Source organism: Sander vitreus, chromosome 2 (assembly GCF_031162955.1).
Source record: "Sander vitreus isolate 19-12246 chromosome 2, sanVit1, whole genome shotgun sequence".
NCBI classification, from domain to species: Eukaryota; Metazoa; Chordata; class Actinopteri; order Perciformes; family Percidae; genus Sander; species Sander vitreus.
The window spans coordinates 12,410,300-12,423,426 of record NC_135856.1 but is presented as its reverse complement, the minus strand read 5'-3'; the positions used below and the strand labels follow the sequence as shown (position 1 = coordinate 12,423,426).

Below are 13,127 nucleotides of genomic sequence, written 5' to 3'. Positions count from 1 at the left end.
GCATGTTTAAGTTTCATACATATACTGTAGGTGTAATGTACACAACTATCAACGGTGCATAGATAACTTCACCTCATGTATTATTGACACCAAGAAATGGACTGAAAATGGAATTGCATAAATGCCGAAAAACTAGTGCATAGTCACTGAAATCAACAAACCAAGACCAGAAGATAGACCGGAAGCCTTTGGAGAAAAACCGGAAGCCTTCATACAAACAGTGCATGTGAACCGTGTCAATTTGTTTCAGATTTTCTCATCAACCCAACTTTTCACATTTGCAGCCTGCAACATTTGCAACGTTTGCAAGGACAAAGTTTGATTCAGTCAAATTGTCTGAGATTGATTGAGAATTAACACCAGCCACTAAAATGCTGTTTCTTTCCCGGTAATGAACCAACATTTGGTTCTTTTATTTTTTTTTTAAGTCAGAGGTGCAACAATCACCACAAGTAGAGACAAAATGAGGGGGCTGACTTGGGTGGGCTTCAAATTTCAATCAGACTTTCAGAATTCAGCTCAAGGCTTCCAGTTCTCAGTGAAAACCTGACAAACTTTTAAGTTGTTAATATCAATATAACAAAATGTTCAGCTTCGACATTCAGTAACCCTGACAGAAAGAAAATGTTAACAAAAACATGAAAAATATTAAAACCAAAAGACAATGTATATTGTTCAACAGCTTATTTTTTTAAGGGCTTATTTAGATATCAGAAACACAACCTTCTTTCAAGTAAATCAGACAATTTTATTTAACATCTATCCTCAAATTAATTTAGCAATTAAGTTTGAATTTGTCCCTAACTTTTAATTAATTTAGAAATGCTTTCGGTTGTAGTTTAAGTTAGGTTTCGTGGTGACTGGCGCCAGAATATCACCTAGCTAACCAGGAAACAAAGAAAAACAAACTAATTAAGACTGGGGAAGAAATAACAACTCCATATCCCCTTTCAGAATTAAGAGCTGCTTGCTTATTGTGTCGTTACATTCAACTCTCCACTGTACTGGCTTTGTAGCACAAATAATACTGTCAGCAAGCCAGTGACAACAGTTAAGTGTGATACTGTGACTGTATGTAGCACACATAACACACACATGGACGGACTGATGCTGATAGCTTTTTACACGAGGAGACCCTCAAGTTTTCAAGTAGCCACAGACCGGCTCTGACATTGAAAACAGCCTCTAGAAATCCCACCAGGCCTCCCCTGCACGCTGACCATCCTATGTTTTTAATCTTCAGAGATATTACAGTACAAGACTGACAGAGCTTAACCACTGGATTTAGGAGTTTGGATAATGCCAAAGAAAGATTTTTTTGTTTTGTTTTTTAAAAGTAGTCGCGCTCCTGGAGGGAATCTTACAGTGAGTAGGTATTTTAAGTGTTTGTGTGTGTTTGTGAGTTCATGGGGTGGGGATCAGTTCATTGAGCAGTCTTCGGCCTCCGTGTCGGTGTCTGTGTCCGAACAGGCCGTATCCATGGCGACGTGGGCGGGGCTGACGATGACTGCTCGTCTCTGCTCTTCCTCTGCGCTTGCTCTCCTCTCCTGTGCACGTTCAATGTGCTGGATGGCCTAAAAGCAGAGGGTAAAAAAACTCTGAAGGCTGCAGAAAACATTCAGTCCACTGACAGACAATTCTAAGTGTTAAAACAAATAGTTTCACTATGAAATGGTAACTTAAGACTAAGATTACTTAGATCTGGCTCAACAACAATTCTTTACACAAAGTGAAACAAACTCGTACCTGCACAATAGTGTCCAGGTTCTGTCTGGACGTGGACACAGTGCTCGTGTGGACAGATGGGCTCATGGTCACCACGGTGACGTGATGGTGGGGGTGCTGGGTTAGTGTTGGGGCTGGAACGATGACCGTGGGGTGGTGGGTTGGGGCAGGGGGAGTGGGAGGAGCCAGTACCTGCAGGACAGACAAAAGAGAAACTTAAATATTACTACACCTGAGACCGTTTTTAAAGATTTAAAAAGGGCCAGAAGAATACCTCACTTCAGAAGGCATTTGCGCAAACCACAGCGTCCTAAGGTTAGGAAATTGCAACACAGGTGACTAGCACGTTTTTAAGCCGGGGTGTGTGTCACTGACCTGTGGACTGTGTGGTTGTCTGTCAGCCGCGTGGATCTGCTGCAGCCGTAACAGTGTCTGGCTCTGGATGAGCGCCTGCTCCTCCTCCACCTGCTGAGTGATTACCTTCAGACGCTCTGGCTGCAGCTGAGTGTCCAGAGATCGCACCTGCACACAAACACACAGTCCACGGGTTAATTACATTAAGAACAATTTCAGCAACAATTTAAAAAGGTGCAGTAGGTAAGACTTATAAAACTAACATTGTCATATTTGCTGAAACCGACCCTATGTTCGATATGTTGGGACTTTATAAATTATAGAGTGTGGTCTAGACCTACTCTATCTGTAAAGTGTCTCGAGATAACTCGTTATGATTTGATACTATAAATAAAATTTAATTGAGTAGAACTACATGAAGCAGGTAATTAAAATAATAATAATAAAAAAATCTGGCTCCTCTGGCACCACCTACAGCCTGTAGTGTGATTTGCAAAAATCCACAGCTCCCTGTTCAGATGCACCAATAAGGGCCGGGGGGGTGTCTAACTGTGTGTCAATCACTGCTCATGCACACGCATTCATTCACTCTTGTGGGGGGAGGGGCTTAGGAGACCGTTCTGGGCTTTAGCGGAAAGGGGGGAGGGACCGAGAGGTTGTTGATCTTCGTAATCCTACCTACAGCACCTTTAAGGGCAACTCAAAACATATCCAAGGCATATCCAATGAATGCTAATGTGTACAATTCACATTAAACAATAAAACTAACATACTGATACAACTGAAGTTACGTTAATAAATAACTTTTTTTTTTTACAAAGATTTTTTTGGGGCTTTTATTGCCTTTATTTATAGGACAGATGAAGTCAGGAAAGTGGGAGAGAGAGGGGAATGACATGCAGCGAAGGGACGGAGGTCGGAACCTGTGGCCGCTGTGACACGCTCTGTACATGGGGCGCACGCTCAACCAGGTGCGCTACCCAGTCGCCCCAATTAATAAATAACATTAAACGTATGGTAACAAAAGTAGTATAGTCAAGGTGTTATTTGTTTGTGATAGGTTAGGTATTTTTTTTGCATGTTTTGCTATTCAATTGTACTCTATTGTCCAGTATTGTGTTAATTTTAAAAGTCAAACAAAAATACTGAATTACTAATTTTCACCACATCTCCCCTACTGTTTACATTTCTCTTTCACTACCTGTGTAAGTGTGTCTTCACCAACTGTTCAATTCCCTTTGTCTTAACCTGCTGTTGTGAGCTTATCAGGAATTGGCTGGTGTATTGGTAGATGTGTCAACACCACCCATCTCACCTTGTTGAGGTGATTGATGATCCCAAAGAGGACTCAGATACGGATAAGAAGTTGAAATGGCTGGTAAAAATCAATATTTTCATAGGAGATGTGGAGAACTTTTCTTATCCACATTGTCTTTGTAAATGAACGCCCTGTCAACTACTTTCATCTTTATTTTGAGTTAAATGTATTGCTCTAAATGTTTATGCTTGCAATATTGGTGAAGTTTTCAAACATTAAAACATTAATGTGGAAAGCACTTGCAGAATTCATTTTAGTCGCGGTAGATCCCTTTATGTACGTCTGCGTGTGACATTTAGTTCAGCTAGCACAGACACAGAAACAGCGTCACAACAGCATAGAATACATGGCATCAAATGCCTGAGAATCAAACAAGTACTGTTGTTAAAACCAAAATCAAATTACTCCTGCACTACTGAAATAAGAACTTAAGAGAAATTACAACAGATTAAAAGATAAGATAAAAGGATGTGATTCATGAAGAACCTTTGCAACTGGGGTTCCCTACTTTAGTCTCACCTGTTCCTCCAGCTGCATACGAGCCGAGCGTTCCTTGTCCAGTTGCTGTCGCAGCTCTAACATCTCCCTCCTCACCTCCTCGACTTTCTCCTCCTCTAACGTGTCTGGAGACCCAATCCCTTCATCCTTCTCCTCTGCTCGCCTCCTTTTGGGTGATGAGCCGCTAAACTCCTGGGAGTGACACACAGACCATGTAAGGATATATGTAAAATAGACATTAAATATAACATATTTAAACTTAGTATGTGAATGGGGGTGCTCCAAATCCAAGGCGTTAGTCTGCACAGAATCTGATTATTTTCCACTCAATTAAAAAAAGGACACATGCTACTTGTGCTGAGCTGAACAAATGGCCGGTTTGGCATGAAAACAACATGCCAGGTGAATCAACATGGTAAACTAATGAAACAGGTTGGTAAACACCTATTTTCCACATGGCTGCATACAGATTGAGAAAGTACTATACTGTCTTTGCCAACACCCACAAGCTGTCCTAATGTGTAATTAAAGTTTGGCTGAATAATTCTTGCATAGGTTGCAATCATCACACAGATACTGCATATTTATGTGCTTCTGAATCACTCTTCACATCGGCATAAATTGGATCAACCGCACAGCACTCATTTAAAAAGAAAATCCGTCACTTTTAAAGCTGGTTCGACTGTTACGCCCATCATTTCCTTACAAGCAATGTAGAATTTATTTTAAAATAAAGTCTGGCGCAGTGCTCAATCCACATAAAACGCTACAATACAACACTTTCAGCAAACTTCACGGAGAACGAGGGCAAAACAGCATCACTGATCTGTTTTAACTGAACATGATCTGGTCCAGCTCAGCTGAGCTATACTACTGAGCCTGTTTGTAATCTTTAGGCTACCGATAGTCTATATCCTTGATGTTCCACAATCCGCCGGATTTCACTCATTTAGGCCGGATATCCATTGCCTTGGGCTTCCTATGTGTTGGCATGTTAAACTCTGGTCGATATACGAGGACTATGGTTAACCTTTTTTTCAGATCTCTGCAGGGTAAATCCAGACAGCTGTCCAAGCTGAGTTTTCTGTTGCAAGACTAAAACCACTTTTACAACGTACACGTTCCACCAAAACAAGTTCCTTCCGAGGCCATTTTGCAGCAGCACCGCGGCTTTTCTCCGGTGCGTGGACTAGCCAGACTCTCCGCCAGCGTGCTTTGGAGGAGGGCCTGGCAAAGCGAGACTAGGCTACCGATAATGTTATCTTCCTTCATTGGTTTAACTGACTTTAGCCGTTTAAATAACACACTCAACTGTCCTGTTATTACAGACGGGAACTAACCACAGACAGTTGCCTCGTTCATGAACTCACAGCAGAGCGTTGTTACAGTTAATGGAGGTGTGCCACTACAGAATAAATATATGGGAAACAATTGATATGTGGCATTAACATTTTTTTCTGGCCTGGTGTGGGTTCCTGTTGGATGGCGGCAGCCTGCAAGGCCTGTATGATTGTAGGAGAAACACTGTAGACCTTGAGAACTCAATCTCAACAAGAAGCCTCGTCACAGCATCTAACACACTACCTGGTCACGTTTGATCATCAGCTGACAGAGATGAAACATCACACCTCCCACCTGCACCACATGTTAACGTTACCCTACATAACATGCCACACACTGGCAAGGTCTAGTGAAGCACAGCCTGCAGAGGACAGAGCTACAGACTTTCTTCAGGAAAAGGTCTATGTACCTCCAAACAATTGCTTGTGACAGAGCCATCATAACACACGTCTTTTTTTGCAATCCATGTAATAGAATACATTTAGCAGACAACATTAAGTGTTATGAAGTTTCAAGTCTTTGCGGGCTATTTTTATACTGTACTTAAAGGAGGAGGAGAAACCTATGGCAGCCTGAAAGATAGGAAACCTTACAGCTTGATATAGTGGACTGTTAGTGGCAATGTGAGGTATACAAGACCTGTACAAAGTGAGTTAGACACAATTATGATAAAAAACAATGGCACAGGATGTTACCTGGATGAAACGTTTGAGCTGGTTGTTCTGGGCCAGAAGCTGTGTCTTTTCCTGCTCCAAGGCAAAGATGTAGTCCGATGTCTGCTGCAAGATGGCCGCCTGGCAGGGATGGACCAAAAAAAGTGAGTATGAGAACAGTGCGTGGACAAATAATAAATTAACATTCTTACAAAACTGTTGTACACCGGGATGCTAGAAATGGTATTTTCTGCCATAAAATAAAAAAATAAAAAAAGGGTCCCGATCCTTTAAAGCTTCAGAATAATGTGTCGTGATCTCTGCTGTCACAAAGTGCCAGGGTGTGAATGTTTTCTGCACCTTGCTGAGTTTCTCTCCATCCGTGTGGGGCAGGAGTGTTTTGAGGGACTGGAAACCTGCGTTGATGCTCTGCATGCGCCGGCGTTCATTGCTGTTGGCAATCTCACGCCGGATTCGTCTCTCCTGGTCCTGGGCCGTCTCCGGGCTGAGGGGGATGTTGGCCAGGCTGAGGGAGCAAGGTCAGAGGCGAGAGAAAGTCATTATTCTGTCCACAAGGGCTTTGTGTCCAAGGAGAAGGCTCTAGCTCCTCAAAAACGCACATCTCATCCTTCTTCTTATTCGGGTTTTGGGTAAAAAGATAGGAGTTTCCCCTTTCTAATTATTTTAACAAGCGGTTATCACAAGCAATGCCCCTAAAAGAAAAGGCAAACAACACACACCTCTGAAACAAATCTGCTTTTCTTGGTCAAATAAACAAACAGCAACAATACAATTAACAATGAGCTGATCTCTGACACACTGACTTAAACCTTTAACCTTTACTAACAGGCTTCACTACATTCCTCAGTCTAGCTGCCTGGAGATCTTTGAGTTTGGCTGAACTCAGTGCCCCCGGGCTCACACACCAGAACACCACCCCAAGAGGTTGGATGTCATGTTGGGAATACCTTCTCTGTCATATTTACTCAGGAGGAGAAATACATGAACCATAAAGCCTAAAGATAACCGGGTGTCAAGAAGACCACAAATCTAAAGAGCCCAACAGAGAACACAGCGCCTGCGGCTCTAAATAGTCACTTTCTACAAAAAAAATTGTGTGTGGGTGTGCAACTATACTCTAATGTTCAGATCTCATTTTAGTCTGATTTGATTTTAAACTTTAGCTTTTATAAGCCAGTACTGCCAACTTAACTAAAAGGCTGCGAAACAGATACCTTAATATCATGGTGTATGCACACTCCCTATAAAATAAGCTCTGGGTCCTTAAATTGCTTAATTTCGTGCCTCAGTTTTATTTAGAAAATCTTTTTATTTTTAGGGCAGACTGATCTCATTAAATGGCGTATGTATGACAATTCGTATGCCATTTTGGCGTGTTATCAAGACGCATAATCGCTTTTTAGCGTGTTTATCAACGCCGTTTGGCCTCCATTGACCTACATTACGTGTGAATTATCGCCGTAGCGAGTAGTATGAAAGGACGGAAGTCCGTGATGGGAGGTTGGTTGAGGTGGTGGATGGGTAAAACACAGGACTTTCACACAGGAGAGCCGGGATCGCATCCTGCGTGTGGCATTTATCAACCTTTTTTTTTTTTTTTAACAAAGCCAATAAATAATATATAATGTAAAAAATGTGGTGAAACAATTAAGAATAAAAGTAGTTTAGTCTTGTAACTGTCAAAGACCGACTTCAGTCCATCATCATCAATATTATCTAACTTAATGCATATATAGGCCTAGTATATTCATACTACACATTTATATATAATCATGTACATTTAAAATTATAGGCACAAATATACGTGTCAGGGTTTTTACAGGGTACCCTCAGGATTCTTCAAGTTAAATATAAGACTTTTTAATATCACCTAGGATGAAAAATGTAATGCCAACTTCACAGCCATATAATGGAAAATCAGTGTGGATTTTAGGCCTGAGAAAAGAATGATTTACCAGATAATGTCACCTGAATTTAATAAAACATTTTATTATAATAAAATAAAAAAGGAATAGGAGGAGACATTTGCAAGCAAAGGGATTTCATTTATTTGAATAGAAAAAATATCCTAAACTAGGTTTTTGATTATGTCTGCTTCAAACTGTATTTATTTAATATTTATGTAATAATTTATACTTTAAAACTGTACATGGTTCATTTATTGTCATTGTACAACAAAATGTCCCACTAAATCCAGACAGACCTTCGGAGAATTCACTCCAGTCAGCTAGAGTGACTTTCATAAGGTAACTGCTACATTTTTTACAACACGTGTTATAAATACAAAATGTTATGAAGTGTAATGTTTTCTATTTTAAAATACATTTTCTACTGATCAGTACACTGAATATATAGTAGTAGTGTAACAGAGCACTCCCATGGTTCGGCATGCATGTGAAATGTAAAATCCATACAATACATGTTAAATACAGTTTCACAGTCACTGTGAAACCACCTACACATGATCCGAGTAAAAACTGTGAGGTAGGGCACAGAGACAAACTGTGGCGCAGTTATACATTGTTGCTTGTGGTTTTAGTTGCAGCTTGAAAAATCAGCGGCTACGATTTTAGGGTTGAAATAACGAGCTTTAAACGCAGTGCTCGGCAGCAATTCTGAGCGGTGCACGATGCCAAGGGCAGGGCTTCCTCCGTCTCCACTGCTCCCCCTGCAGAAAAAGCAACGGCACAGCCAGCGCAGAGTGGCTCACCGCGGATCATGTGTAGGCGGCTTTACCTGTACAGGGGACGGCAGAGCGATGACGCCTCTGTAACATGCTCTGCTACTTGTTCAGTTAAACAGGGATAGCAATGCTGATAAAGCAATTGCAACTGTGATTACTTTTCAAAACGCCACACAGGCAATGCTCGCAGCAACATAATATGACGAGCCAAGAGCAGCCGCTCTGAGACATGCTGAATGTGCTCTAGTAAAAACAGCCATGTAAAACTAAATGTAGATAAGTTCATGGGAGCTACTGGCAGCCACATCTGCAAAAAAACGCAAGTATGAAAATACTAACGTTTGGTGATTCGCACATGTGCTCCTAAATACATTTTACAGTTCGCACACATCTATTTTTAGTGAAACGGCTGCACTGTAGAGCCCTGACTTTGTGAACGAAGTTTAAGACTTTTAAGGCCTTATTTTTAGAATATTGAATTTAAGACTTTTTTAAGACCCTGCGGGAACCCTGTTTTAAAAGGCCCCATATTGTATTTAAAAAAAAAAAAAGAAGTGAGATTTCCATGTAATTTTTTTATCATTAAGCAGGCCTATGTGCCTTTAAAACAAGCCACCAGGACTACTGTACGGTTGGGATGTTACAACTGTTCTATACTATATATGAAAGTGCTGCTACAATGCCCCAGCTGCAATGATGGTGCTGAGAGCGCAGATGTGGAAGACCCGGAAAGACTGACTAATCAGAGCACACTGGACTTAAAGAGACAGGCGCTTAAACAGAGCGTTTTAGACAAGAGGGTGAATGCAGGTGTATATATATATATATATATATATATATATATATATATATATATATATATATATATATATATATAACAGAGAGCAAAAGAAAAAGAACGTGTTTTTGAACATTAAAGCATGTTAGTGTTCTAGTTGAAACCCATTATACAAGTATGAACCTGAAAATTTGCATAGTATGGGTCCTTTAAAGATAACAGATGAAATCAGCTGTTGTCAGGAGCTGCGGACCTCCAACATGGCCGCCGGAGGGCGCGTCGGGCAGTCTGGACGGTAGCAGCAGTGAAATGTGACTCCGCCAGGAGCAGCTGCAGCAGGCCCCCTGGCATCATCGAGAACAATGCTTTCTACCGTTAGCACTAGCTAAGCTAACAGTTACTCATTGGTCTGCAGCTAAATGATGCAGATGAATAGCCGCCGTTCCACTTTTAAGACGACATGTTTCGGTTAAGCAAGCTAGTACACATGAGTAAAACGAGTCCGTAAACACAAAACACTGTTAGAAACGAGTGCGTTGCGATAGCTAACCAACTAGCCAAGCTAGGCTAATTTTAGCACACGACACAACCATGGCTGCTGCACGGAGCATTATTTAACTACGCACATGGCATAGCCCAACCCCAAAATTACGTAGTCGTATTAAATATACATACAAAATTGATACAAACAAGTTATTCGGTGATTAGGGGGTGTAAGAAACGATGTCGTATACAAAAAAAATGGGATTTGGTGTATAGCAGCAAAGCGGCGGGGAACACGTTAACTACCACGTGGTTGGTGTTCAACTGGAAGCAAACGTATCGATTTCATGTCGCTTATTTACATATTTCTGACCCGAATGACTGCAAACATGCCCCTTAGGCTATTACATGTAATAATGTCAGCCAATGTTATAACACCAGTTAAAAGATCTTCTATTTCCTCACCGCCAGCGGCAGCAGCTGGCCAACGAGCTGCTAATTTCTACAACCATGCTCCTGCTGCCAAGATATCGCAGCGAAGCTAACACCTAGCATGCTAACTAAAGTCAGGCTGCATCACACACATGCACACTACGGCGACACGAGGGATGAATTGCGCAGGCAGTTTCATAATCAACAAAGAAATAGCTAGCTACACACCTGCAGAGACCTCCAATAACATCCTTCTCCGTCTTCTTGAAATGCTGTAAGGACGGTAGCTTCTCTGTCGGCATCATGAAATATTCCATGCTTTCAAAGCCACCTTCTGTAGTCCGTGTTTTCTGTTTTTTTTCTTCTTCCTCCACTGCTGTCCCTGTTAAAATATTATGATGTACGTTTTGGCACAGAGCTCTCGCTGTACTCCTCAATGGCGCATATCTAAAATACCGCTTCAAAAATATGGTAATCTGAAAATAGACTTAGAAAAATAAAAGTAAGTTCAAGCTGTGTTGCTTCCCACAGCTGATGGGGTTCCCTCCAATGTGTGTGTGTGTGTGTGTGTGTGTGGCTTCTTGCCTCCGCCTACTACGTGTGTGTGTGTGTGTGTGTGTGTGTGTGTCTTTGCTGCCTCCGCCTACTACGTGTGTGTGTGTGTGCGTGTGCGCAGCTGATCTGTGTGAGGCGGGAAACAGCTGGTTGGAATCAGAGCCCGTTTACCGGAAAGCAGAACAAACAGACCAGCAACAGAGTAACTGCAGTGCTGCAAATCTGTGTAATAGCATTACGTTTCATCAAGAGGAAGACGCTTCTACAACTAACACACATCAGTGGATTAAATAAATTACAAAAGTGATAATACAAAGTGCATTTGTGTATTGTACTGTAGCCTACTGTATTAATAGTATTGTATTGTGTTGTGACTGTTTATAAGGTAGCCTACCTGGCTGCGAAGACACCTTAATTGCCTGGGGATTAATAAAGTCATCTATCTATCTATCTATCTATCTATCTATCTGCTAACATAATGTCTGTCGGACAGTTCACTTAAATTACAGATGTTCCCATCATAGTGAATTATTTCTTACTACCCCATGTCCCCCAGCTGCTCTTATAAATTCTGGTTATTATTGACTAGAATTAAGATTTGAAGACCGCTTCTGTCAGCTTCTGTCATTTTAACAAATTCAAAAAGACTAACTAAATAGTTGCTTTTTTACTAGACTCTTTTTTGACAATATGTTAGACAAAGCACTAAGACATCAAAAAAATAAAATATATTTCTGTAAGCAGGGTTAAAAATTATTTTTTTCTTCCAAATGGCTAGTGAATGTTAAAATTTTACCAGCCACTTAATAGATTACCATTGATTTTTTTTGGCTGGTGAATGAAGCAAATCTACCAGCCAATTGGATATTTTACCAGCATTGGTAAATGGTGCTAATTTTAAACCCTGTCTGTAAGTAAGATAATACTATAATATAATATAACCCTAGTATCAAAATTGACAAACTCATGTGTTAAATTACTTACAAAATATATGCTGTACATCACTGAAGAGTGACTTTGAATACACAGTAGTGCTAAATATATGTAGTCGATTAATAACTTACAAATTGAATTACCACAGACCATGTGAAAAAGTCTTTTAAAGTAATTTGAATACAGTGTATGTTGAGTCACTCATTCCCTGTATTTTTTAAATAAATGAAATCCCTGTGGAGTATCTGAGTGGTTAAAACAAGCAATTTTAGGACATCACTTTGGAGTTTGGTCTCTTTAAAAAAAAAAATACAAAAGTTATAAACTTAAAAATAAATAATTTACAAAAAATATGAACGATTTCACCTGCCAGGTTGTATAACCATTTACAACGCAGGGAGACACCCCGATGTAAAAGGTAATGTATACATAACATATCCTGCGTAAATAGCCCAACACAGTACAGCAGGTGGCAGTAATGCACCATAACGTTTGTTTCCAGCTAATGTTGAAAAAGCAGGATACTGCATGTACATGTAAAATATTACTGTCAAAATGGTAAAACGCTGTGAACATGTAGAACTGTAGGAGTGAAGTTGTTTTCAATAGATGCATAATCACCTGAGGGTGAAATAAAATGTAATGTTGCATTTTACATAATGGAAATTAAGAGAATGGATTCAGAATTGATAATAAAATCATCATTTTCAGTTAACCCTTAATTGACAGAAATCCTTATTTATTAAATCATGTTCATTCACCACTTATGCCAAGTTATTTAAATTAACATTTATAAACAAATCGGAGTGTTAAATCTGCAAGACAAGATTTGTCGCTCAGACTACTGATTTGAATCCAAGAATGGCTTGGAGCATCAAAGCAGGCAGAATGAATAAACCACTTTCTCTGTTTAGCATGTGGTAATGTGCATACAGTCACAGTAACCTTACTGTATTGTACACATTTTAAAATTTCAATCTCATTTCTGGGGCAGTTTTTTTTTTTGTGACTGGTAGGTTGTCGGTTCAATCCCCAGACTGACAGGATAAAATCTGGGTGGGGAAAGTGAAAGAGCATGTCCCTCCCTTATTACCACCACTGAGGTGCCCTTGAGCAAGGCCCTTAACCTCCAACCGCTCCAGTGGAGCTGCTCAGTCGCCAGCAGATCAGACTGTGGTGTGGTACTGTATGTAAACAACACACCTGAAGTCAGGTTTCTTAGGTTTTAATTTTTCCATGCAACACAAGTTTTTATACAGACCATGAAAACAACAAAACATAACTTTATATTTTGTACAATGACACGATAAATATTTGGTCCTTATTCTACCTGACAGTTAAAAAACAAACAGA

General features: G+C 40.3%; 2 protein-coding genes across 4 annotated transcripts in view; both read right to left on the bottom strand.

The window, feature by feature from the left end:
- Positions 1–473: 473 nt before the first annotated feature.
- LOC144535774 (transcription factor AP-4-like) lies at positions 474–10,868 on the bottom strand. Its single transcript, XM_078278434.1, has 7 exons — positions 10,515–10,868; positions 6,250–6,415; positions 5,932–6,030; positions 3,917–4,087; positions 2,101–2,247; positions 1,747–1,917; positions 474–1,574 (listed from the first exon to the last, which is right to left on the bottom strand). The coding sequence occupies exons 1-7, from the start codon at positions 10,601–10,603 to the stop codon at positions 1,419–1,421; spliced, it is 999 nt and encodes a 332-aa protein (XP_078134560.1). The 5' UTR covers positions 10,604–10,868; the 3' UTR covers positions 474–1,418.
- Positions 10,869–12,983: 2,115 nt separating this feature from the next.
- Positions 12,984–13,127, bottom strand: part of mvb12a (multivesicular body subunit 12A) — a 6,201-nt gene continuing 6,057 nt past the window's right edge. For all 3 annotated transcript variants that reach the window (XM_078278416.1, XM_078278405.1, XM_078278425.1), the window contains one exon: positions 12,984–13,127. This exon is cut by the window's right edge and continues 1,139 nt beyond it. The gene's annotated coding sequence lies outside the window, so the exon portion shown is untranslated.

What these genes read in the sequence shown, in the direction of transcription:
- LOC144535774 (XM_078278434.1), bottom strand. Translation starts at nt 10,603, where the DNA reads ATGGAATATTTCATGATGCCGACAGAGAAGCTACCGTCCTTACAGCAT. An exon ending in ATGGAGAGAAACTCAGCAAG is followed by an intron (nt 6,031 to 6,249) that starts GTGCAGAAAACA and finishes CATCCCTGCCAG; the next exon opens with GCGGCCATCTTGCAGCAGAC. An exon ending in GACAACCACACAGTCCACAG is followed by an intron (nt 1,918 to 2,100) that starts GTCAGTGACACA and finishes TCTGTCCTGCAG; the next exon opens with GTACTGGCTCCTCCCACTCC.